Raw genomic sequence first — 24,613 nt, 5'->3', positions numbered from 1 at the left:
GTGATATAGTTTTAAACGTACAGAAGGGAATTCCAAGAGCCAGTCAGCCTTAGTCAATAAGAAAAGCATTAGGAGACAGAAAAATTATTCACAGCAAGGAAAGCTATCAGGATTTAAAGCAGTGCTTGATGAGTTGTTGCCTTAGGCTTATTGACATTTACTTTTTGTTCCTAGACTAAGTGGCTTCGGGCTATAAGCCAAGCTGTGGATCAGGCTTTGAGGGGGACAGCTGATCTTCCACCTTATGGAAGTGGCAGCAGTATTCAGAGGCAGGAACCACCCATTTCACGCAGTGCCAAGTATACTTTCTATAAGGATCCTCGCCTAAAAGATGCAACCTATGATGGACGCTGGCTTTCAGGGAAGCCTCATGGCAGGTGAAAATGTTTAAAATTTATGTGTGGGATCTGATTCAATACTGAAAAAGTATTGGTTATCTGAAACATTCATTGATCTGTATTATTTTTTTGCTTATGCATTCCAGAGGGGTTTTGAAATGGCCTGATGGAAAGATGTATTCTGGCATGTTCAGGAATGGCTTGGAAGATGGGTAAGAAGATTGTGTAAAACATAAGAGTAAACTCAGCTTTAGCCCCTGATGACATTATTATGTATTGAGAGTTATTTTCCAAACAAACAGATTTTTGTTTTGTTTTTTAGAAATGCATGCAGTGTACTAGGGCTTGCAGTGCAGGTGTGTGATCATGAAGAGGGTTGGGAATGTAGGATGCAGCCCTGGTTTACCTAGAGTGAATCTTTTACCTTGATAACCTTGTGACCTCAAGTGACACAGCCCTTCTGTATGTTAAAATGGGACTGTTTTCTTTCCATTTCTCAGTGGTGAAGAACCTGGGGTAATATTGATGGTGAACTGGTGAGATAATAGTGTCCTTTTACACAAAGGACATAGAAAAATTTTCCTTTCAGTAGTGTTAAGTCATCTTTAATTTCTGTGATATGCTAAAGGAGAATTCTTCTAGACAATATATTATCCTAATGGTACTCAAGTGACGTTACTTTTGTATAAAGGTGTCATGTTTTCTAATACTGTAAAAATATTTGCATGATAAACTTACACCAACGAAGTATTTTGTGTCATTTTAGAGAAGTAATTTATTTTACTATATGAAAATTATTATATAAATTTGATAGATGATTTGTGTATGTGATGATGTAAATTTTTATGATGTCTTTTAATCTCCTTTTAATGGAATTTTAGAATGAGAGGAGACTTTAGATAATCTCATTTATTACCCTGCCATACATGGATGAGAGAGCTGGGTACTGGCACTTATCCAAGGTGATGTGGCTAATTAGTAGCAGAGAGGCTTAGGACACAAGTTTTCTGTTTTTCATTGAAGTTGGGGTGAAACATGTAATTGCTGTGAAGTGAGATTGAGGCCCCACTGCTCTAAATTTACCTGATAGCTTAGGTAATAGATACAGTTGAAACCAAGACCCCATGTGCCCCTTTCCTCCATAGGTAATCTTTTTCTGTTCTCCTTGTTAAAATGTTTATAAGTGCATATACATTTACTTTACTACTTTACTATAGGAAAGGTGAATATGTCCAGAATGCGTCTTCTCATGTCTTTTATTCTCCTTGGTAGATATGGAGAATACAGAATCCCAAACAAAGCATTGAACAAAGAAGACCATTATGTAGGCCATTGGAAAGAAGGAAAAATGTGCGGTCAAGGAGTCTATAGGTAATAACATTGGAAAGGTTGTTGGACTGCCATTGCTTTTTCAAAGAATCACATAAACTTAAATGTTTGTGTAATCAAAATTTTCAAGGAGCAAGTAAATTTAACTTACTCCCTTTATGACTAAAACTGTATAGAAAGTCTTCTTATAAAGGTAACTTTTACCTATCACAAGATGAAAGTATTAGGTTATTATTTAGTTTTCAACAAAACTATACAAACCTTAGAAACCATAGCTTTCTTATAGAATCTGCTAAATGTCTTTCTTATAAACTTCTATTTGTTAAACAGTATGGATAAAACCTATCTTTCAGAGATTACTCATTTTTTCATTTTCCCATGAGGGATTATTACACATTTTTCCACATGTTAACACAGAATACTATCCATGATGTCTTTAATTTTTAAGCTTCTTTCACTCAAATATGAAAAATTTTTATTGGTGAAAAATAATCATATAAATAAATAATTATAGCTACCGGTGAGACATGAGTATAATTTTGAATTTTTTGAACTTTGTAAAAGTGAGCATCAGAATTTAATGTGTGTGTGGTCTTCATTCTTTGTAACCACAGTTATGCCTCTGGTGAAGTGTTTGAAGGCTGTTTTCAAGATAACATGCGTCATGGTCATGGTCTCCTTCGAAGCGGAAAATTAACTTCCTCTTCTCCCAGTATGTTCATTGGCCAGTGGGTAATGGATAAGAAAGCAGGATATGGTGTCTTTGATGATATCACTAGGTACAGTATTCTTCTAATCTCAAAGTTGAGTGTGAGAGGACAAGGTTCCTATACTTCTCCAATAACTACAATGTTTTTATGAAGGCGAGGCATCTTACTTAGTATTGAGAAATTTTTTAATAAGAAGACATAGTATGGCATCATTTTATCCATTTGCTTATTAACCAAATAACACATTATTTCTTATAAGATCAGGATCTTTCAAAATTAACATTGGTACCATTTTCCTTAAAGCTCTACATGTACAAAGCTTTTAGTGTTTTAGAGGTTACCAAATCTATTATGAAAAGAAGAACTTTTAAAATAATCTGTAGATAATAGGAGTATAAAAGATCAGAGAGAGCCAGTGGAAATTCCGTTTTGGGGTCATAGGATAGTATCTAAATACCTTTCTGCTTAGGTCTTTCAGTTAGGTCAGGGACTTGTTACCATGCCAGCAACCTGGGAGTCAAGCTTAAATTCAATTAACTAAACCTTGGGGAGGAATATATTTCTTTTGCCTCCATGTTTGATTTAGCCTGATTTGCTTTCGAACTTAATATATACTTTTTTCCCCTTCATGTTATTTTCATAATGTGGGATTTTAAAATTCATATATTCAGATGTTATTACTAAACTCCATGATTATTTAATAAGCAGTTTATACTTTATTTTCTTTTAGTGGAGATTAGTAAGAGTTCTCTAAATTTGAGTTTGTGAAGAGTGAGACTTCATATGATAAACCTTTGTTTTTTTTTTTAAGTTAGTAAATTTTGGGGTAAGAAAAAAATATGCATAGATTTGAGTCTACCTATTACATTTAAAATGAAGTTATAGAGTTGAATTATTGGCATTCCTTTTTTCAGTTACCAAGGACATACATGGAATATGTATATACAGACCTATGTCAGGTAGTCTGTATTATTAAATTCCTGAGAGAACATTACTACTACTCTGTATTCAGATGTCTTTTGCTACCACATTGCTCCGTGTTTGAGGAGACAGAGTTAATTATTTTAATCAGAAAAATGGAACAGATACTAACCTATGAGTGATGCTTGGAATCTCCCATGTTACAATTGTCTTTTTCTATCTCATCCTTCTCAGTTTTTCATTTCATTTCTTCCCTATTTCTGTACAGAGGGGAAAAGTATATGGGAATGTGGCAAGATGACGTATGTCAAGGGAATGGTGTGGTAGTTACCCAATTTGGATTATACTATGAAGGCAACTTTCACCTTAATAAAATGATGGTGAGCAGAATATTTTGCATGTAGTTACTAGTGACTTTTTTAAACTCCCATGGTCTTACTTTTAAATGATCATTTTATTAATGTTCTACCTTCTTAGTACTATTTTGTGTTTTAAGATTATGTAAGGCTTTGAGTGAATATTGCTGTACATCTTTTAAGTTGCTTTGCATTTTATCTTTTGTGATTTTTATTTTGTTTCTTCACATAGGGAAATGGTGTTTTACTTTCTGAAGATGATACTATATATGAGGGAGAATTTTCAGATGACTGGACTCTTAGTGGAAAGGTTGGAAACTAACTTTCTTCTTCCTCTAATACAATCTACTAACTTTTTCTTGACCTTTAAAAAAAAAGCTACCTTATCATAAAATTCACCTGTTTTATGAGTACATTTCAGTGACATTTAGTAAATATAAAGAGTTGTACACCATCACCACAATCCAATTTTAGATCTTTCACATCATCCAGAAGATTTGTCACCATCTCTTGAGCATTTGCAGTCACTCCCCTTTTTTACCACTAGGCCCTGACAACCTCTAATGGACTTCATAACTCTGTAGATTTGCCTTTTCAGGTTCTTTCTTATAAATGGAATCATATAATATGTAGGCTTCTCTGGGGTTTCCTACACTTTAATGTTTTTGAGATTTTCCCATATTTTGGCCTATGTAGCACTTCATTCCTTCTGATTGCTGAATAGTATCCTAAAACCACATTTGGTTTATCCCTTCACCAGTTGATGAGCATGGTATTATTTCTGACTTCAGACTATTATGATTAATACTGCTGTAAACATTGGAATACAACTTTCTGTGTGAACATATGTTTTCATTTCTCTTGGGGAAGTATTTAGGAGTGCAATTGCTGGGTTATATGGTAAATTGATATTTAACATATCAAGAAACTACCAACTGTTCACCAGAGTGGCTATATCATTTTACATTATCATCAATGTATGAGCAATCTAATTTCTTTAAAACTTTGCCAGTATATTTTTTATTTTCTGGTTTTTTCTTTTTGTCATTCTAGTAAGTGTGAAATGATATCTCATGGTTTTAATTTACATTTTCCTAATTACACAGCATATTTTCATAATAAGAATTAATGATTCCTAGATTTTCTTTGGTAAAGCACCTCTTCAAATATTTTGACATTTTAAGAATTTGCTTATTTATAGTCTTACTATAAGACTATAAAGGGTTCTTTATAAGGGTTCTTTGTAAGGGTTCTTTATATATTCTGGATATAAGTCCTATATCAGATATAGGATTCACAAATACTTTCTTGCAGTCTGTGGCTTCTCATTCTATTTTCCTATTAGTGCTTTTTGAAGCCCAAAGCTTTTTAACAAAGTCCAGTACATCAGAAATATTTTTATGAATCAGCCTTTTGATGTCATATCTAAAAAATCTTTGCCTAACTCAAGGTTGTTAAGATTTTCTTCTTGGGGTACCTGAGTGGCTCAGTCGATTAAGCATTGGACTCTTGTGTTTTGGCTCAGGTCATGATCTCAGGGTAATGAGGTTGAGCCTCATGTTAGGCTTCATGATCAGCGCAGAGTCTGCTAGAAAGTCTCTCTCTCCCTCTGCCCCTCCCTCTGCTTGTGTGTGCACATGTGCACGCTCTCTCAAGTAAATAAAATCTTTTAGAAAATTTTTTTCTTCTAAAAGTTTTATAATTTTAGCTCTTATTTTTAGTTATGTGATTCATTTTGAGGTACTTTTGTTTTAAAGATTTTATTTATTTATTCATGAGAGACACATGAGAGAGAGTCAGAGACATAGGCAGAGGGAGAAGCAGGCTCCATGCAGGAGGCCTGATGTGGGACTCAATCCCAGGACTCCAGGACCACACCCTGAGCTGAAGGCAGACGCTGAACTACTGAGCCACCCAGGCGTCCCCAGTTTGAGGTACTTTTGTATATGGTATGGGTTAAAAATCTGAACTGATCGTTTTGCATGTGGGTATCCAATTGCCTGAGCAACTTTTCCCATTGAATTTTCTTGACACCTTTTTTAAAATTAATTCACCATAAAATGTGATTTTTTTTGACTACTGAATTGTATTCTAGTGATCTACTTGTCTCTCCTATGCCAGTACCACACTGTTTTGATTACTATAGATTTCTATTAAGTTGTGAAATCAGAAAGTGTAAGTCTTCCAGTTTTGTTATTTTTAAAAATATTTTGGCTATTCATATAAATTTTAGGACTGGTTTGTTAATATTTGCAAAAAGCCTACTAAGGTTTTGATAGGAATTGTGTTGAATTTATAGATCAATTTGGGGAGAAATGCCATTTTTAATAATCCTGAATCTTCCAATCCATGAACATGGAACATATCTCCATTTATTTAGATCTTCTTTAATTTCTGTCAACAACGTTTATAGTTTTCAGTGTGTATCTCTTGCATAGGTTTGGTTAAATTTGTTCCTAAGCGTTCTTTTTAATGCTATTGTAAAGAGAATTTTTTTTAATTTTAATTTTTGGATTGTTCATTGCAATTATATAAAAATACAATTGATTTATGTGTTTTGTTCTTGTATCCTGAAACCTTACTGAACTCATTTATTCTGCTAGGGGTTTGGTATGGGGGGTGTGTGTGTATTTCTTAAGATTTCTTTTTTTTTTTTTTTTAAGATTTATTTATTTATTTGACAGAGCACAAGTAGGCAGAGTGGCAGGCAGAGGGAGAGGGAGAAGAAGCAGGCTCCCTGCTGAGCAGAGAACCCAATGCAGGGCTCTGTCTCAGGACTCTGGGATCATTACTTGAGCTGAAGGCAGACGCTTAACCAACAGAGTCATCCAGGCGCCCCTATTTTTAGTTTTTAATTTAATTTCCTTGTATTGAGATTTCATTTCTTCTCAAGTCAGTTTGATAACTTGGTTCTTTCTAGGAATTTTTTTGTTGTATTGAAGTTATCAGATTTGTTGGTATAATGTTCTCTTAGTATTCCCTTGACCTTTTAAATTTCTTTAAGATTACTCTAATATTCCGGGCAGCCCGGGTGGCTCAGCGGTTTAGCACCGCCTTCAACCCAGGGCCTGATCCTGGAGACCTGGGATCAAGTCCCACGTTGGGCTCCCTGCATGGATCCTGCTTCTCCCTCTGTCCGTGACTCTGCCCCTCTCTCTCTCTCTCTCTCTCTCTCTTTGTCTCTCATGAATAAATAAATAAAATCTATTAAAAAAGATTAATATTCCGTTTCATTTTTTATTTTATAATTTTATATCTCCTTTTTTTCTTGATTAATCTAGTTAAATAACAATTTTGTGTATCTTTTCAGAGGCAGTTTTTGGTTTCGTTGATTTTTCTGTTTTAAAATCTCACTGATTTCTTCTGATGTTTATTATCTTCTTCCTTCTTGATTTGGGTTTATTTGCTCCTCGTTTTCTAATTTTGTAAGGTAGAATTTTAGATTACTGATTTGAGGGCTTTCTTATTTTCTAATATAGACATTTATAGTTATAAATTTGTCTCTGGGCACTAAATTGGATAAATTTGGATAAGTTGTGTGTTCATTTCATTCAGTTGATAATATTTTTTCAGTTATTTTTTTCTTTTATCTATGGATTATTTTTATTCAATCTTTTTTCACATGCATGTACACTTTTTTTTCTTTTTTTAGAGAATTGGGGACTGGTAAAGAGTTAAAATGGGAAAATATTAATCATTTGGTGCTTTTTTCTTTTGATTTTTAAATTGGAAATACTTCCTCTAAATTTGACATTTTCTTTAACTTTACCTAGGGAACACTGACTATGCCAAATGGAGATTACATTGAAGGTTATTTTAGTGGAGAATGGGGATCTGGTATAAAAATCACAGGAACCTACTTCAAGCCTAGTCTGTATGAGAGTGATAAAGACAGACCCAAAGTTTTGTGAGTAACCTGTGTTAATTGTGGATTAATTATTAAATGTTTTGAGCTGTCTTGCTTTTATCAAAGCTGATTAATATTTTAAATACGGAACAATTTTTTTAATGCAGAAGAAATTTTTAAAGTCATATTTTAACAAAGTGTAACTTCCTCGTATTGCCAACTGATGCTATTATAGATAGCTAAACCTATTCTCTTGGTTATAGCCTCAGATCATAGATGTTTAAAATAAAAGTTCTATGTGGGAGTGTAATTTTACGGTTAGTGATGCAGATATCCAAATTGATTGAAAGAGAGCATTCTTAAATGGAATCCCTATACAACTTGATTTTGAGAAGTAAAGACCAAGCACACACACACACGGAGAAGTGTATACTCTACATATGTGGAGAAGAAAACAAAATCTGTATCTCTAAGTGTATCTTGTTCTTCCTCCATGTTTTTGGCATATATCTATTTTCCTTTATTGATTCCAGCATTAGTTTTGCTTTGTATTTTGGTAGCTTCTCCAATTCTTTATTCTGTTGGATGCTTGATATATTTTTAGAACCCAGTATATAATGCATTTTATACTTATTATGAGATGTGCAAAGTACAGGAAGTCCTTGTTTTAACAGGAATCAATTTTACAAAATCAATTGTGTGAAAATGTAGAAAGCAGTCAATTCTAATGTGCCTCATACTTAACCATTTTTACACTTTAGTATCTGATCAACATTAAGTAGCTAAAAGTCAGTTCTTTAAAGTTTTCATTCAGTGTTTATAAAATAGAACCATTGCCAGCCTAGGCAGTTTTGTTACAGAACCATTCCTAGTTGTATAATAGAAAGTTTCTGTTCTTCAAGATTTTTGCACAAAAGAAGTGATTAATAAAAGCTTAATGTGACTTCATTAGCAGGAAGCTGGGAAACCTGGCAGTGTCTGCTGATGAAAAGTGGAAAGCAGTATTTGATGAATGTTGGCATCAACTGGGCTGTGAGAACCCAGGCCAAGGGGAAGTTTGGAAAGCATGGGACAATATTGCTGTGGCCCTGACCACCAATCGGCGCCAACACAGAGACAGGTGGGTGAATGCCTGCCTAGCGTAGGGCAGAGTATTATAGGAAGTTAAAACTTGAGAAGTAGTCAAGGCTTGCCGCATTTAACTTAAAAATAGAGTTTAAAAGTCATGATGTACTTCTGTTTCTGGGTAATATGGATAAAGTATGCCTCCCTTTATCTTCTACTGAACTCAACTATAAAATCCAGGGAGAATATATGAACAGCTGTTCTGCAAAGAAAATACCAGCTAGAGTATTGAGGAAGAACACCTGAATTCAGAGTATCATCAGACCAGTTATGAGTTGTTTTTTCCGTAGTGAGTTTTTTAACTTTTTAACTCAGCCTAAATTCAGTATAATCTAAAACCTTGAAGTCAGCACTGTGGTAAATAGAGCTTCAGGAATAACCCTCTGCTTCTGGCTCAAGATGCAAAAAAGAGACTCTTGAAGCTCAGATAGAGTAGAGGAGATACACTGTGTTCTTTCTCTTGTTTTCCTTCATTTTCTCATGTTCCAGCCTCCAGGTACTTCTGTAGCAGGGGTGACAGTGGCATTTGCTAGAGCAGCCAGGAACAGGAAAAACTCCTGGAGGAGTGGAAACTCCTTTCTGTCTTGGATCTTTAGGTTGTCATAGCCAAACCCCATTGCTTTTTTAGCCTCTCTATCCTCCCACCCCTCCATGTGACATGTTCACAGAAGTGGACAGTTTCTGACCTGAGGATCTAACAGGGGATCCAGGAAATGCAAGGGGAGGTAATAGAGAAGAACTCTAGAAAACAGCCATGTAAGGTTTATTATGAACCCCTGGGCTCAGCCTAGACTTGCACATGTGTGGGTTTGGTCCTAATTAGCATATCTAACCTAACACTTTGAGGACTGAGCTAATAGGTTGACTTCCACTCAGGTCCCAGACCGACCACTGAGGGATCTGCTCACAGACAGACCTAAATAGGACTGCAAAGGTTTTGCAAAGTGAACAGACATTGAAACCACAGCCCACAGAAAGCTGAAACAAATATCAGCCATTTCAGAGGCTCCCGAGAGTGCCGACATGTTCAGTTTTCCGCTAGAGGGACTCACAAGACTCAAAGTCATCCAGATAAGAGTTACTACAGCAACACAGTGAGGATCTACAGCCAGGGCATAAGAGAAGACACAGGCAGAGTCTGGAGGAATTCATGTGCAAGCTTCCCGTACTTTTTCCTTATCTGTGAGGGGTCCCACAGAGCACACTATCCCCCCAGCAGTAAAATACAGCCACACATATACAATCTTTCTGCCCAGGGAAGCCGATAAGGGACTATGTTTTTTATTGAGGGCTGGTCACATAGACACTCTGTGCTTAGCAACTACCAGAATTCCACAGTCCCAGAAGGAAAGCAGATATTGAGAATAAATCACATTGTTAGCCTACTCTGTGGACAGCAAAATACCCTTATTAGTTAAGGAATATTTCATATCACTATAGGGAACTTTTAGGAAGCAGATGTTTACTCTGCTATGCCTATCAATGTTTTTTTTCTTTTAATTCAATTAACATAGTGTATTATTAGTTTCAGATTTAGAGTTCAGGGATTCATCAGTTGCATATAACACCCAGTGCTCATTACATCACATCATGTGCCCTCCTTAGTGCCCATCATTCAGTTACCCCACTGCCCCACACACCCCTCCTCTAGCAATCCACAGTTTGTTCCTTGTAGTTAAGAGTCTCTTATGGTTTGTGTGTCTCCCTCTCTGATTTTGTCTTTCTTTTTTTTTTTTTTAAGATTTTATTTCTTTATTCATGAGAAACAGAGAGAGAGGCAGAGACACAGGCAGAAGGAGAAGCAGGCTCCATGCAGGGAGCCCAACATGGGACTCGATCCCAGGTCTCCAGGACTCGATGCCCTGGGCCGAAGGTGGTGCTAAACCACTGAGCCACCCAGGCTGCCCTCTGATTTTGTCTTATTTTATTTTTTCCCTCCTTTCCCCTAGCCTATCAATATTCTTCATAGGATATAAACAAGACCCAAAGTGTCATAATACTAAAAAATGTCCAGAATATAAACCTAAATTACTTGGCAATCAAAGAACCACCAACTCATTTTGTGAAAGACAATTAATAGATACCAATGACTTCCCAGCATAAATTTTAAATTTTTGACAAGAATTTTAAAGGAGCTATTATAAAAATGCTCAAATGAGCAATCACAAACACCCTTGGAACAACTATTAAAATTGAAAGTATCAGCAAAGAAAAAAGTTGTAAAGAAGATCCAAATCAAAATTTTAGAATTAAGAAATCTAATAACCAAAATAAAATCACTGGGTGAGCTCAGTAACAGAATAAGCAGACAGCAGAAGAGTCAGTGAACTTGAGAATAGAGTAATAGGCGTTATTAAACTGAATAATAAGAAGAAAATACATGGGGAGAAAATAAAGGAACAGAACTCTAAGGACCTGAGAGTTTAATATTTGTGTCCTTGGAATCCCAGAAGGAGAGGAGAAAAATTATGGGGATAAAAAAAGTATTTGAAGAAATAATGGTTGAAAGCTTGCCAAATGTGGTAAAAGACAAATGTGCAGATTCAAGAAACTGAGCAGACTGCATCCTGAAAAAAAGATACCTTTGTACAAACACCTCATAGTCAAATTGAAAGACAAAATCTGGAAAGCAACTAAAGAAAAAAGAGGCATTACATAGAGGGAAACTGCCCTTCAACTGCTTGCATATTTGTCATCAGCATCCTCTGGAGACTCAACTGCTTGCATATTTGTCATCAGCATCCTCTGGAGACCAAAAGGAAGTGGTACAACAATTTTGAAGTACTGAAAGAAAAATTACAGATGTACCTCTTCGTTTCCTTTTTTCTTTTTCTTTATTTTTCCCCCTGTTCTTTACTCTTCTCTACTTTTCTGCTTATTTATTTATTCTTTAATTTGACCAGTAACTCCCACAAGCATTGCTTGGCATTTGGACCCAAAGAACCTGATAATCCCTGCTGTATAAAAAGAAGTTTGTTTGTTTTTCTTCCCCCTATATTTAGGATAAACAGGAATTATCATGTTTCATTCATGAAGTTCATGATTTTTACCTTACAGCCTTTCTCTTAGTAGAAGAAAGGAAAACTCCTAGGATTGTTTAAAGCTATGGACTTTCCCTTGTGTGTGATGCAGATGGGCAGCCTTCACTGATAGAGCCTTTCAGTTTAAATATGGAGACTTTGGTCCTTTAGTTAATCTTGGTTAACTGTTGGGTGTTTTCCAAGAAATGGGAGTCAATGAACTTTTATATAATAAGACATGTTGCAACCACAGGGGTCTTATTTATCTACCATAATGTAATAATAACAATTGTGTACCATTGCTAATTGGTTATAATCTAATAACAATGCGAAAAATATCTGTTGCTTACTAAGCATGTGTTTTATCATGGCCTTTTCATCCAAAGCTTCCCTTTACCCACAAATGTGCTTACCTCACCATTGGTTGTAGTGTTCTCATTATCTCCTTATTTGAGCTCATTTCTCTTCTTCCTCTGCCCTTTTCGTGTGTTTTCATTTTTCCTTTGGCTTCCATTCTCTTCTGTTCCATTTTTCTCATCACTAACAAGCCTGCCACCAGTTTTCTCTTCAGGCTAACATTGTAGTATCTCCTTACACCATTGTTGATATTGAAGCAAAATCTTTGTTAATTAATTTTAGTTGGTATGAATTAACATTAAATGGCATTGGGATGACTGTTAGAAAAAATCTAATAGGTCAGTTACCAATTATGAGCTCATTTGGGCCAACATTGTGCTGGGTACTCCATTTCATCCTTACTTGATAACAGTATTTCATGCGCACATGACAGTTATCTTGCTTTCTTGATAGGAAATACATCATGGGCTTTCTTTTGTCTTGTTACAGTCCAGAGACATTAAGTCGTTCACAGACTCAGACACTAGAGAGTTTGGAATTCATTCCTCAGCATGTTGGTGCTTTCTCGGTAGAGAAATATGATGACATCAAGAAATATTTAATAAAGGTAGAGTCAGAATTACTATGGTCTTGTGAATTAATGATGCAGCTACTACAATATATCATTCATATTTGCTCACAGCTTATTGGTAGGTACTCTAATCTTATTTTTGTTTTCAGAGCATTGCTTTGGTTAATTCTCTGACTACTAAAGCACATTTCCACATGAATATTGCCCTATCATGATGATGGAACTTTTTAAGTTTTATAAAGTGCTCAAGGGGATTCTTAAGAACAAGGGTCAAAGTTTAAGATGGCTTTTTGTTAGCAATATTAATTAGCAAACTAGAGATTGTATAAATAAAGCATGGTGCCCTCGCCCCATGGTTATACTCTTTGCTTCCTTTCAAACCCTATCGTATTAGCTATAAAGTATGATATGCATTGACATGGGGTTGCAGGAAGCAGTATTAAGAGAAATCAAGGGAACTGAAGAGGGACCGTATTAGAGCATAACCAACTATCATTATTCAGTTTGCTCAAGGGTAATCTCTCCTATTTTTTAATGAAGTTTATAGTTTAATTATATTTATCACTGTATCCAAAGCTATTTTCCCAAGATGCTAAAAGGATTCTTTGATTTATATTAGGAACTCCTATTCAATATAATTTGGATGGACTCAACACTTTAAGAAAAACTATAAATATTTGAATTTTCCTGATCCAAAAGTTGACGCCTGCAGTTTTAAAATTATTTATCATTTATGAAATTGTTTTATTATTTATTGGTTGTTTCTGCTGTTAGTCATTGACTGACTTCATTGATCCTCTTCCTGTTCAGGCATGTGACACTCCTCTGCACCCCCTGGGCAGGCTTGTGGAGACACTGGTTGCAGTTTATAGAATGACATATGTGGGTGTAGGAGCCAATCGCCGGCTATTGCAGGAGGCTGTGAAAGAGATTAAATCTTACCTTAAGCGAATTTTCCAGCTGGTGAGGTAGGCGATCTTTCTCATTGAAGTCTGCAAGCTCTGGAGTACTGCTTTATTACTAATGCTTAGGGTGTCTTCATCCTGAATCTAGAGATTACAACTTTGTGAAGAATCATTCAGATTCCTCTTAATCACAGAAATTATTCCTCAAGAAAAGGATTTTGTGCCACAGATTCTTAAGTAGATTAAATAACAAAAACATGTGGATTTTTACTTTATGCAATAAACACAGCAAAGAAAACCATCAACAAAACAAAAAGGCAACCTATCACGTGGGAGAATGTATTGGCAAATGATATATCTGACAAGGAGTTAATAACCAAAATATATAAAGAACTTATATATTCAAAATTAAAAAAAAACAAACACTAGTAATCTGATTTAAAATGGACAGAGGACCAGAATAGACAACTACCCAAAGAAGAGATAGAGACGACTACCAGATACCTGAAAGAATGCTTAACATCATTAATCATCAAGGAACTGTGTGTATTCTCAGGCTTTCATTCTAGTGAGGATAGACTAAATAAAATATATAGTATGTCAGCTGATGGTAAGTGTGACAAAGGATAGGGCTGGAGATAAGAAGCTGCTATTTTAAACAGAAGGTTCAGGAGGCCTGACTAATAATAATAAGGTAATATCTGAGCAGAGACTTTGAAAGAAGTGAGAAAGCAAGCAAGTAGAACTTCTTTGGAAAGAGAATTTCAGGTAGAAAATTTGGAATTTGTGAAATTCAAGATCTTTCATTGAGCTTAAGCCAAGTAAATACTTTAATAAGATCATTATACAAAAATTCATGAATTTGTCCCAGAAAATTTCCTCAAATTATTAGCTTCAAAATTGATAGATGCACTCAGAAATGTCTCAGATTTTGAGAGGGCAGTGTAATCCACTAAAAAGACCACTGGCTGGGAGTGTTCCAGCTCTTGATATTCGTTAGATGAATATAATAAGTTTTCTTTCTGACCTTTCTAGTTTTCCCAACTATAAAATTAGGGGCAGAGGCAGGGGCAAGGTGTCTACAAAAATTAGAGAAGATTGCAAACCCCCTTTAAAGAGTCAAGGTTTGTGTCTAAAAATAAAGAGGACAATAAACTTGTTTGCATATAAGAGGTCAGAGATAAAATCTAGGGCAAATTCAAAACCTAGGGAAAAAATCCCTAGTAACTTAACAGCTTGATCATTGGGAAAAAATTTTTAGCAACTTGAATTTTTTAAAAAGACTTTATTTATTTATTTGAGAGAGAGAATGAGAGCAGGGAGAGGGGCAGTGAGAAAGGGAGATAGACAAGCAGACTCCTCACTCAGGGTGGAGCCCGAGGTGGGGCTCAATTTCACGACCCTGAGATCATGACTGAAGCTGAAACCAAGAGTCTGCTACTTAACCAATGGAGCCACCCAGACAGCCAGCAACTTTAATTTTTTTAAATTTTATTTTATTTATTTATTTATTTTTTAAATTTTTATTTATTTATGATAGTCACACAGAGAGAGAGAGAGAGGGGGGCAGAGACACAGGCAGAGGGAGAAGCAGGCTCCATGCACCGGGAGCCCGACATGGGATTCGATCCCGGGTGTCCAGGATCGCTCCCTGGGCCAAAGGCAGGCGCCAAACCGCTGCGCCACCCAGGGATCCCCTAATTTTTTTTTAAATTAAAATTTTACATTATTTAGATTTTCATTTTTTCTTAGTGTTGAATATTTAAGTAGTTTCCAACTAATATTTGTTTATGCTGTGAGAATAATGGTCTGTGCTTGAAAAGTCAATACAAATTGACTTCAGATGAGATTTGTCCGTAAGAAAAACATATGGATCAGAATTTCTCACTCTTTAATAACTGGACAGAAAAAAAAGCACATGAAGATTTTTTAGTGGTATTATTCATTAGCTACACTCTTAATTTTATCCTGTAAGAAGCATCACTTAAGAATCTTAGGGAACTAAAATGTTTAATTGATATAAAGTTTGATTTCATATAAATAGGTGAAATAATAGAAATACATTATTACTCTTTTTTAGCCATTCTAGAGGTATAATTGTATTTTATATTATTCCTTAGATTCTTATTTCCTGAGCTTCCTGAAGAGGGCAGCACAATTCCTCTTTCTGCTCCTCTGCCAACGGAAAGGAAATCCTTTTGCACTGGGAAGTCAGATTCCAGATCCGAATCACCAGAGCCAGGGTAAATGGAGTTGGGTAGAAATAGTGAAGAAAGAGAGTGGGTGATCCTATCCAAAGAATCCTAGGGAAAAGTTTTCTTAGATCTCAGTTTCCTTATTTTTAAGATAATATAATTGGACTAGGTGATCCCTGAGGTCCCTTTTAGGTTGTATTAAGTTGTATTAGCCAAACCCCATGGAAGTGCAGTCACAAATGAGTGGATGCAAAGGCAGCTGAGCAAAGTAACATCATGCTCATCTAGAATAACCACAGAGAATAATTTTCAAAATGGAAACCAACTATGTTTTCTGTTAGATTTTGAGTTAATGAAAAGTATTCACAGTTGGTCCAAGATAAAACTCTGGGGCCATAGGTAAGTTCTTCATGTTAGCTCCAAATATAAAAGTAGAATAATGCTATAACTGTCTTTTTTTTTTTTTTTTTTTTTTTTTTTTTTTAGAGAGAGAGAGCGCAAAAGAGCATGAGGGGGGGGTATGAGGGGAGGAAGAGAATCTTAAGCTGACTCCCCGCTAAGTGCAGTATCTTACAACCTTGAGATCATGACCTGAGCCGAATATCTGACTGAGCCACCCAGGCACCCCTGTTATAACATAACTGTGTTTTTACTCAAATGTCCCATCTTTACTTTCAGTTCTAGAAACTGAAGCTCTAGGATTCTGTTTCAACTTCTAGGATTCATTCAACTTGATTTTATTTTTATTTTAAAAGATTTTATTTATTCGAGAGAGAGAGAGAGAGAGAGAGAGAGAGAGAAAGAGAGTGTGAGCAGTGGGGAGGGGCGGAGGGAGAGGGAGAAGCGAACTCCCTGCTGAGCAGGGAGCCTGACATGAGGCTCCATCCCAGGACCCTGAGATTATGACTTGAGCCAAAGGCAGGTGCTTAACCAACTGAATCACCCAGCTGCCCTTCTGTATTCAACTTTAATATGACTGTTTTTCCTTCTCCAATATTTTGTAGTTATGTAGTAACAAGTTCTGGGTTACTGCTTCCTGTACTACTACCTCGGCTCTACCCACCACTGTTTATGCTCTATGCCCTGGATAATGATCGTGAGGAAGACATTTACTGGGAGTGTGTTCTACGACTAAATAAGCAGCCAGATATTGCTCTTCTCGGCTTCCTTGGGGTGCAGAGGTAAGTACAATAGTTACGAGTAAAATCAAATGGTTTTAATTTAAAATACAGCATTATCAAGAATTCAGTGTTTTAATATCTAATAGACTATATGATTTGCAGTTTATTCACTTATTTGTGTATCTGTTATTCAGCACAATGTTTAATCTTTGTTGAGAATTTTTGGAGTAGAGTGTAAAACTTGGTTATTCTTCTGAACATGTGTTTTATTTTTGAGTGTATAAAATGTGTGTTTGTATATATATAGATTAGCTATCCTATCTGATATTTTGTAGCTCTTTAAAACAAAATACATGTATTTACAGTTTCAAAAAATGAATTGTATTTAGTCTTCAATGTTCTTCCTTCCCTTCTCTCTCTTTCCTCCGTATCTGTAATTTCTAATGTGAAAGTTTTAGATGTGCCCTTTGTTGTAGAGCCTTGTCTCCTTATTCCAAGGGAACACATTATGCTTCCTTCTGGTGCCATGATAAAGCTGGTCACTCCAACACCCCAATAATTATATATGTGCTGTCAAAAAAAAGTGAACAAGCCTTAATCAGAAAGTAAATTTTTTCAGTGGAATAATGTAACAGTAAAAATAAGATAAAACTAAGTGAAGGAAAGACTTTGGCCAGTATTTGGAAATCTGTAATATATAGGGGTATTGTAATATACATTGATGGACCCTTAGGAACATGATAGAAACTCTTAAATGACTTCTGGAAGATTTATTAGAACTTCATCTGTGGAACAGTTATTTTAAATGGGGACAGGGAAGGCAAGATAGCCAGCCATCAACTGTTTTTATAGGGATTAATCTATCATAAGTAACAATTTGTATTAACAGTGTGTGGATTCCATTGTAGGAAATTTTGGCCAGTGACCTTGTCAATCCTTGGAGAGAATAAAAAGGTATAGTAGATTTTAGTTTCCTCAGCAAATATGCTTTCTTTGATGTAGGGTATTTGGGATAGCAAAAAAATTCCATTTTACTTTGGTAGAATAGTAGCCGAGTATGAGCTACTCAGAGAACCACACCCTGCCATCAGTATTGTGTATTTTTTACTGTTACTGTAGAAGACCACTTTCTTGGTGACCTTCATAAATTCTTTTTGTAGGTTCTGCCAACCACAAAAGATGCTTGTTTTGCCTCAGCTGTAGAATGTCTACAGCAGATCAGGTAATCTCTGATTTGTTGAAAAATCACATAAATCAAAGCAGTAGTTAGTCTGTTTAGATATTAATGAGATCTTCTCGTTACCTAAGCCCCCCTTCACTCCTAGAAGGTGTCACATTCAGCCTTTTTTGGATACACTTGGTTTACCATTTACGCTACAAGGCCATTGCATTTTCTTTTCTGTTCTTTTTTAAAAGATTTTATTTATTAGAGAGAGAGAGAGACACAACATGAGCTGGGGCAGGGGTTGGGGGTAGGGCAGAGTGAGAGGGAGAAGCAGACTCCCTACCGAGGAGGGAGCATGATGTGGGGCTCGATCCCAGGACCCTGAGATCATGACCTGAGCCGAAGGCAGACACTTAACTGGCTGAGTCACCCAGGCGCCCCAAGGCCATCGTATTTTCAAAAGAGGTGGAGAGCTTACCCAGAAATATGTCTATATAATCACATCTTTAGCCAAATGGAAATTAACCAAACTAAATTAGTTAAGAGCATATATTAGGAGAATAAGATCCTACATGGTTAAAGGGGGATAATCTATGATTTAGTGAATTCTCCCATATAAACTATGATAGTTAGAGGCATCTTTTCTCAAAGAACCAAGGGATTACTGTGGCCATCCCTTCTAGCAACTCATTATGCCTGATGTGTCTGACTTAAGGAGGGTTTATTGTCAAACAATTAATATTTAATATTAAACAGTTCTATTAAGAAAAGTTATAGGACTTATCTTCTTTTTTTTTTCTTTTTCTTTTTCTTTTTCTTTTTCTTTTTCTTTTTTTTTAATAACAACAGCACAACATTTACCCCATCAGACAAACTTAAGGTCATCCAGCAGACTTTTGAAGAGATCTCTCAGAGTGTCCTGGCATCACTTCAGGAAGACTTCCTGTGGTCCATGGATGACTTGTTTCCTGTTTTCTTATATGTGGTGCTACGGGCCAGGTGACCAAGCTTTTCAGACTTTATTAAGACTCATTATTTTAATAAGTGCTTTTACTGAACTGATGACAGTAATATGCTCCCTCACTAGAAAAAGCTGTTTCTATTTATCCATTCCACTATGGTGAGCTGTTCTTTATTATCCCACACATAGATTCAGAAGGAAGATGAACATATAAACAGAAATAACTCAGTTCCTTTTTCTCATTGGGACAGGATTAGGAATTTAGGCTCTGAGGTACACCTCATTGAAGATCTAATGGATCCATATTTACAGCATGGGGAACAGGGTATAATGTTCACCACCTTAAAGGTACGTATTTAGGCTTTTTTTTTTTTTTTAATCTTAAAATCTGTCCTTAACTTACCATATTATAAATCTATAATTAACCATTGTCTTCTTTATACAGAGGTTTAATGTAAACATTAAATGCCTTCAGAGTATGTACTGTTAATACTTTAAAATAATAAAAGTAGAATCAGTTATTCTTCAGAATACTAAAGCAAATTACTCTTCCCTATAAATTGATCATTCAAATTGTTACAAATGGTTATAAAGGTAGACCATCTATATTAATAACTCTAGAAGAGAAGCAGAAAGGATTCTTAGTGGCAAAAAAAAGTATCCAACACTAAAACTATGGAATGGAAATGAGGTAAAACACAGAAGGCAATATGTATTTAATGAATATGAACTACATCTTCTTCTTTCCCCATGTATTTACTGTATCCAGTATGTGACAAATGAGGTTCTGTAATTTGAGTACTCTCTAGGGATTATTGGAAGTAATTTTAGTTCTCCAACTTGATTTTTCTTGGAATTTTAGAATAATTCTGAAGTATATTGGAAGAACAACAAATAGAAAATGGCATAAACACTTCTGGAAAAAAGGGAGAATAGACCCGTTCTTCGAGTTAGTAAAATATTACAAAATTATAATAATTAAGATAGTATGTAACTGTCACAAGAATGGATGTAACCCCTAACGGAAGGGATAGTCCTCATAAAGGCCGTGTTGTGTTATAATAAAAATTTCACATGTGAAAATGAAAACATCAAACACAAAAATGGAAAAGAGAGGAATTACTTAATAAATGGTTAAAGTATTGAGATAGCTTATTAGCCATTTTGAAGGAGGATGAAATCAGGGTAGAATCATTTGCATTGCAAATTACAGATGCTTTGGGGTTTTTAAGTGTAGAAGAAAGGAAGAGAGAAGGAAAGGCAAATTAAAATGAGAAAAAAATCTAGAGTTTAATGTCAGGTTTCGGGCTTGGATTAGTTGTTTGAACTTTTTAACTGAAATAACCATTAACATTTTATATTAAATAGATGGAAAAGGGTGGAGGTACTGGGGGAAAACTTGGCCACCAGTGACTTACATTTTTAGTATTTCTGTTATATGAAGAGTATCTCTCAACATATTACCAAGGGAGAAATAATGGATATATGTAGGAAAATCCTCAACCTCACTGAAAATTATAGTCCTGCAGATTTAAGCAAGATGCCATTTTGTGCCTACTAAAATAGCGAAGAGCTTTTATCAGCACCACGCTCTAACCAACTGAGCTAACCAGCCAGTTGATAGCGAAGAGCTTTTAAAATTATACCCAGTGCCTGGTATGGTGAAATCAGGATTATTCCCATATTGCTGATAACGGATTAAATAGTAGTCACCTTTTTGGAAAACTATTGTTGTTAACATCAATATCAACAACATCAAAAATGTTCTTGGAGTTTGAGTAACCCTACTCCTGGAGACTTATCCTAAGGAATTAAAGAAAACATTATATATGGTTTGGCTGAGGTGTTCTCTGTAGTGTGAGTAACTTCCAAACCTGGATACATTCAGAATCATCTGGGAATGCTTCTTAAAAATTCGTTCTTGGAAATTCTGACTCACTGGGTCCAGAATGATGTTAACTCTTAATTTGTAGTTTCTTAAAACATACTAGATGATTCCGATTACAGTTTGTGTACCTTTATAATGCTCAGCATATTCTAAATGTCCACTCAGTAGTGGCTTAGCCGATTAAGGTATTTCTACTTAGTGAAGAATATTTAAAAACTTGGAAGAAGTTTGTTTATTTTAGAATTAGAAGAGAGCGTGCAAAATTTTCTGTCTACTAATTACAGCAAAATAGACATTGAGTAGGGGAACTGGAAGTAAACGGAAAAAATAAAGCAACTCACTGATTTTGTTAGAACTATCAGTATTAATCAGAGATTTCCTTTCTTAATCTCCTGTGCATTGCTATGTTTATGTAATGTCTTTCCAAGTAAATTTTAAATTGTTTTGAACTTTTTTTCAGGCATGTTACTACCAGATCCAGCGTGAGAAGCTTAACTAGGATGCATAACAGCTTGACAACTGGATTATCTGTAGGATGTTTTAGCACCATCTGGCGTCTTCCTGTAGTGGAGAAAAAGAGTGGTGTTGAAATTAGGACGTTGTGTTATTTTGGTGGTTATTTCTGAGCCTTACTAATGATGATAGCCCTGAGCCCAGAAAAAAAAAGACATTATGGTTTAAAGGGAGGGTTGAAAAGGAGATAGAATTCAATTAAACCAATCCCTTGCCTATGTTAAGTCCCCCAAATATCCCACATTTACTGTTTGGAAAAAGGACATCCCTTTCTACAGTAAAGAGTATGCCAGCTACATGAAGTTGTAAGGAGAGTTCTCAGTATAGCTTCTTACCTTAAAGAAGTTAATAAATTTTTTTGAGTTTCGGGTTTGCCTGCAGTTACCCCAGATCCCTTTGCAAAGAGCAGATTGTACTTGAAACTACAGTAGCCACACTCTGCCTTCCTGAATTCCTCGCAGTCATGTGTGCATCATGCTGCTTTGCTGAGGGAGGGGAAAGAGGACCTTCTAAAACTGCAGTTTTAACTTTTTCTAAGCTTTTCCACCAGGGTATTCATGATGGGAGAGGTTCTATGCGGTGACTACCATACCCTAACCCCAAACATGGAGTCTTCAGCCTCCTGCCTAGAAAGAACATAGGAGTTTTGTTCTTGGATTCCTTTCAGTGCTACAGAGTGAATACACTGGAATTCAAACACTGACTCTGAGCTGCTCTGGAACCCTATTGGTCCGTGCGCAAACGCTGTATTCCGAGGCCTGTGAATGTGAGCCTGAAGAGCTTTTGCATGTGGGCTGTATTTTGGAGCAGGACTAAATTCTGGGAACTATGGAAGCAAGGAACTGCATCCATCTTTGATATAGTGTTCTGGTTCTTCCCTGTACCTCGCACTGAACTCACGGAAGGGAAGAGAAAGGAAATAAGCTTTGGCTTTTCCATCTCAAAAGTATTGTAACACCTCAACATTTTAGTGTTTTGCTTTTTACCTTTTTTTTTTAATGTCCTATTGTAAATGGTTGGTTTACACTGTACAAGTAACACTAGTAGCTGTTTTGAATAACATAGGTGCTCTTCCTCATCTCATCTCCTACACACCACGGTGAGCATATGGAGTGTCCTCCAGATTTTGTTGACATCAGCAGATGTTAATCAATTTTAAAAAAGGATCATGGTTTCTGCTCTACTTTATAATCAAGACGTGTTTATTAAAATACTGTTTCGGAATGTTGGCTGTAATGCAACAGCAATTTTCATAATAAAAGACATTCATCTCTATAAGGTTGTTTTATGATTGCAAAGGAAATGACTTAGGGCAACCTAGAAATTTAAAAGAAACCCAGGCTGTTGTTTTTCTTTTTTTAAATTTATTTATTTAATTTATTTATTTTTATTTTTTTGCCCAAATTGTAATCCATGCCTCTTTGTATCGGCCCCAGAGGTCCCTGTAGGGTTTTAGAGATTTCTCTCTTTAAAATAAACAAATTCTATAATTATAGCACCTTTGCTAACAAAGAAATTGGCTTTCTGATCCTAGTACCCCAAGGACAGGAATCTTAAATCTTTATTATTTATTTGAATAAAAGGCATATTTTCATAGTCACTGGTTATTTATTTATTTTTCTCTCCTGAACAGATTCAGGGAAGGGAAGAGAGAATTTAAAATTCTTGTTGGAAATGCTACCCATTAGATAGCTACCTCCCAGTTATTATGTCTTCTCAAGAAGCCTTTCCATGTCACCACTGCTCTCTACCAGAAGGTGGCTGCCCGTTTTTTGTAAAGGAACCAACACTTGATTAATTTATGTTGAACACTTTGCATTTCCATTAGGGATTGTTTTGATTTTAGAATAAACACACAGATTACACATTGGGCTTTTAAAGGCAAATTTACTGAATGTTTTTGACCCCGTAGAGAGACCAGGATAGTTGTAGAAATGAACAAAGACTTGAGACCCATTGAGAAATTCTCAAATGATGATAGACTCTCAGTTCTAAGAAAAACATGTTTTAACCCATCCTTGTATTGGAGTTTTGAATGGAACTTTCCAGTTACTTTAGGCTCTTGATACCATATTTATACCTTTCGATAGCATCTTAAAACCATATATTTTCAAATTCTAAATCTCCAGGCCACTGTCTGTAAACAGAAATAGCTATCACTCATGCAACAGTTTACAGATCTTTCACGTGTGTGGTGAATGCTCATAGCAGCTCTGTGAGGAAAGTGTTAGCTCCACTGATTTTGTAGGTACGGAGTGGCTGGGATTTGCTCACTGTTAAGGAGTCGGGACTCTAACTTAGAGCTTCCTTAACTCTAATTCCAGGCCTCCTTCCTTCTTCTGCCAGAGATAGCACTTCATAGCTGGGTTATGCATTAAAAGATTGTAAGGTAGGGGTGCTTGGGTGGCTCAGTTCGTTCAACATAACAACTCTTGATTTCTGCTTGGGTCATGATCTCAGGGTTGTGAGATCCAGCCCTGCGTCTCAGCAGGGAGTCTACTTGAGACTCTCTATCCCTCTCCCTCTTCTCCTACCCTTGCTCACACACATGCTCCTGCTCGCTCTCAAATCTTTTTTCTTAAGATCATAAGATAAAAAATGAGTTGAAAATGAATTTTGTTAAAGGTTTTATTTATTCATGAGAGACACAGAGAGAGAGAGAGAGGCAGAGACACAGGCAGAGGGAGAAGCAGGCTCCATGCAGGGAGTTGACATGGGACTCGATCCTGGGTCTCCAGGATCACGTCCTGGACTGAAGGCGGTGCTAAACTGCTGAGCCACCCAGGCTGCCCGAAAACGAAAACTTTTAATAAAATTAGTATTTATGATAAAATATGGTGTGCTCAAAATGGTCACAGATGTACCACATTCCCAGCTTGCATCTTCATCAACAGTGGAAAGCAAAGGAAGGCCATCTGCTTAATTTTGAGTGAAGGAGCTTGATAAACCTCTAAGCATGGCCATTTGGTCTTTATTACACTCTGCCCTGCTGTGAGCAGTACCCTTTCATTTTATTCTGGGATATCTACTCCCCAGTGTGCTTCCCACCTACCCCTCGCTGCAATATACAGTTTTCAAATAAAGCAATTCCAATCTGAGGTAGAGAATGGGTAACTATTAGGTTCAAGACAGTCACTTCGTAGGGAACCTTCCAGAAGGAACTTTTTTACAGGTCTCATTATTAGCTGAAGGGTCTTCCATTCTCACCATAACATGAGACAGTAAGGTGAATTGCTTACTCTCTGGTATCTCACAATTTTGCATTTCATTAACAATGCTACTGTGGTGTAG

At 36.1% G+C, this 24,613-nt stretch overlaps 1 protein-coding gene across 3 annotated transcripts in view; it reads left to right on the top strand.

The window, feature by feature from the left end:
* Window positions 1–22,918, top strand: part of ALS2 (alsin Rho guanine nucleotide exchange factor ALS2) — a 69,793-nt gene extending 46,875 nt beyond the window's left edge. For 2 of the 3 annotated variants that reach the window (XM_038585375.1, XM_038585376.1), the window contains exons 18-34: window positions 175–377; window positions 485–550; window positions 1,611–1,709; window positions 2,282–2,446; window positions 3,567–3,678; window positions 3,887–3,964; window positions 7,428–7,561; window positions 8,454–8,621; window positions 12,493–12,610; window positions 13,385–13,542; window positions 15,600–15,722; window positions 16,679–16,855; window positions 17,704–17,749; window positions 17,956–18,017; window positions 18,810–18,959; window positions 19,173–19,269; window positions 21,270–22,918. In XM_038585375.1, coding sequence (XP_038441303.1) covers window positions 175–377; window positions 485–550; window positions 1,611–1,709; window positions 2,282–2,446; window positions 3,567–3,678; window positions 3,887–3,964; window positions 7,428–7,561; window positions 8,454–8,621; window positions 12,493–12,610; window positions 13,385–13,542; window positions 15,600–15,722; window positions 16,679–16,855; window positions 17,704–17,749; window positions 17,956–18,017; window positions 18,810–18,959; window positions 19,173–19,269; window positions 21,270–21,308 — 1,995 coding nt within the window. In that variant the 3' untranslated portion in view covers window positions 21,309–22,918. The remainder of the gene's footprint in view (window positions 1–174; window positions 378–484; window positions 551–1,610; window positions 1,710–2,281; window positions 2,447–3,566; window positions 3,679–3,886; window positions 3,965–7,427; window positions 7,562–8,453; window positions 8,622–12,492; window positions 12,611–13,384; window positions 13,543–15,599; window positions 15,723–16,678; window positions 16,856–17,703; window positions 17,750–17,955; window positions 18,018–18,809; window positions 18,960–19,172; window positions 19,270–21,269) is intronic. The other variant, XM_038585377.1, reaches the window with a different exon arrangement.
* The last annotated feature ends 1,695 nt before the right edge of the window (window positions 22,919–24,613 follow it).

The sequence above is a fragment of the Canis lupus genome, chromosome 37, assembly GCF_011100685.1.
Source record: "Canis lupus familiaris isolate Mischka breed German Shepherd chromosome 37, alternate assembly UU_Cfam_GSD_1.0, whole genome shotgun sequence".
Taxonomy (NCBI): Eukaryota; Metazoa; Chordata; class Mammalia; order Carnivora; family Canidae; genus Canis; species Canis lupus.
Note: the sequence above shows the minus strand (reverse complement) of the source record. Positions and strands in the feature narration are given on the sequence as shown.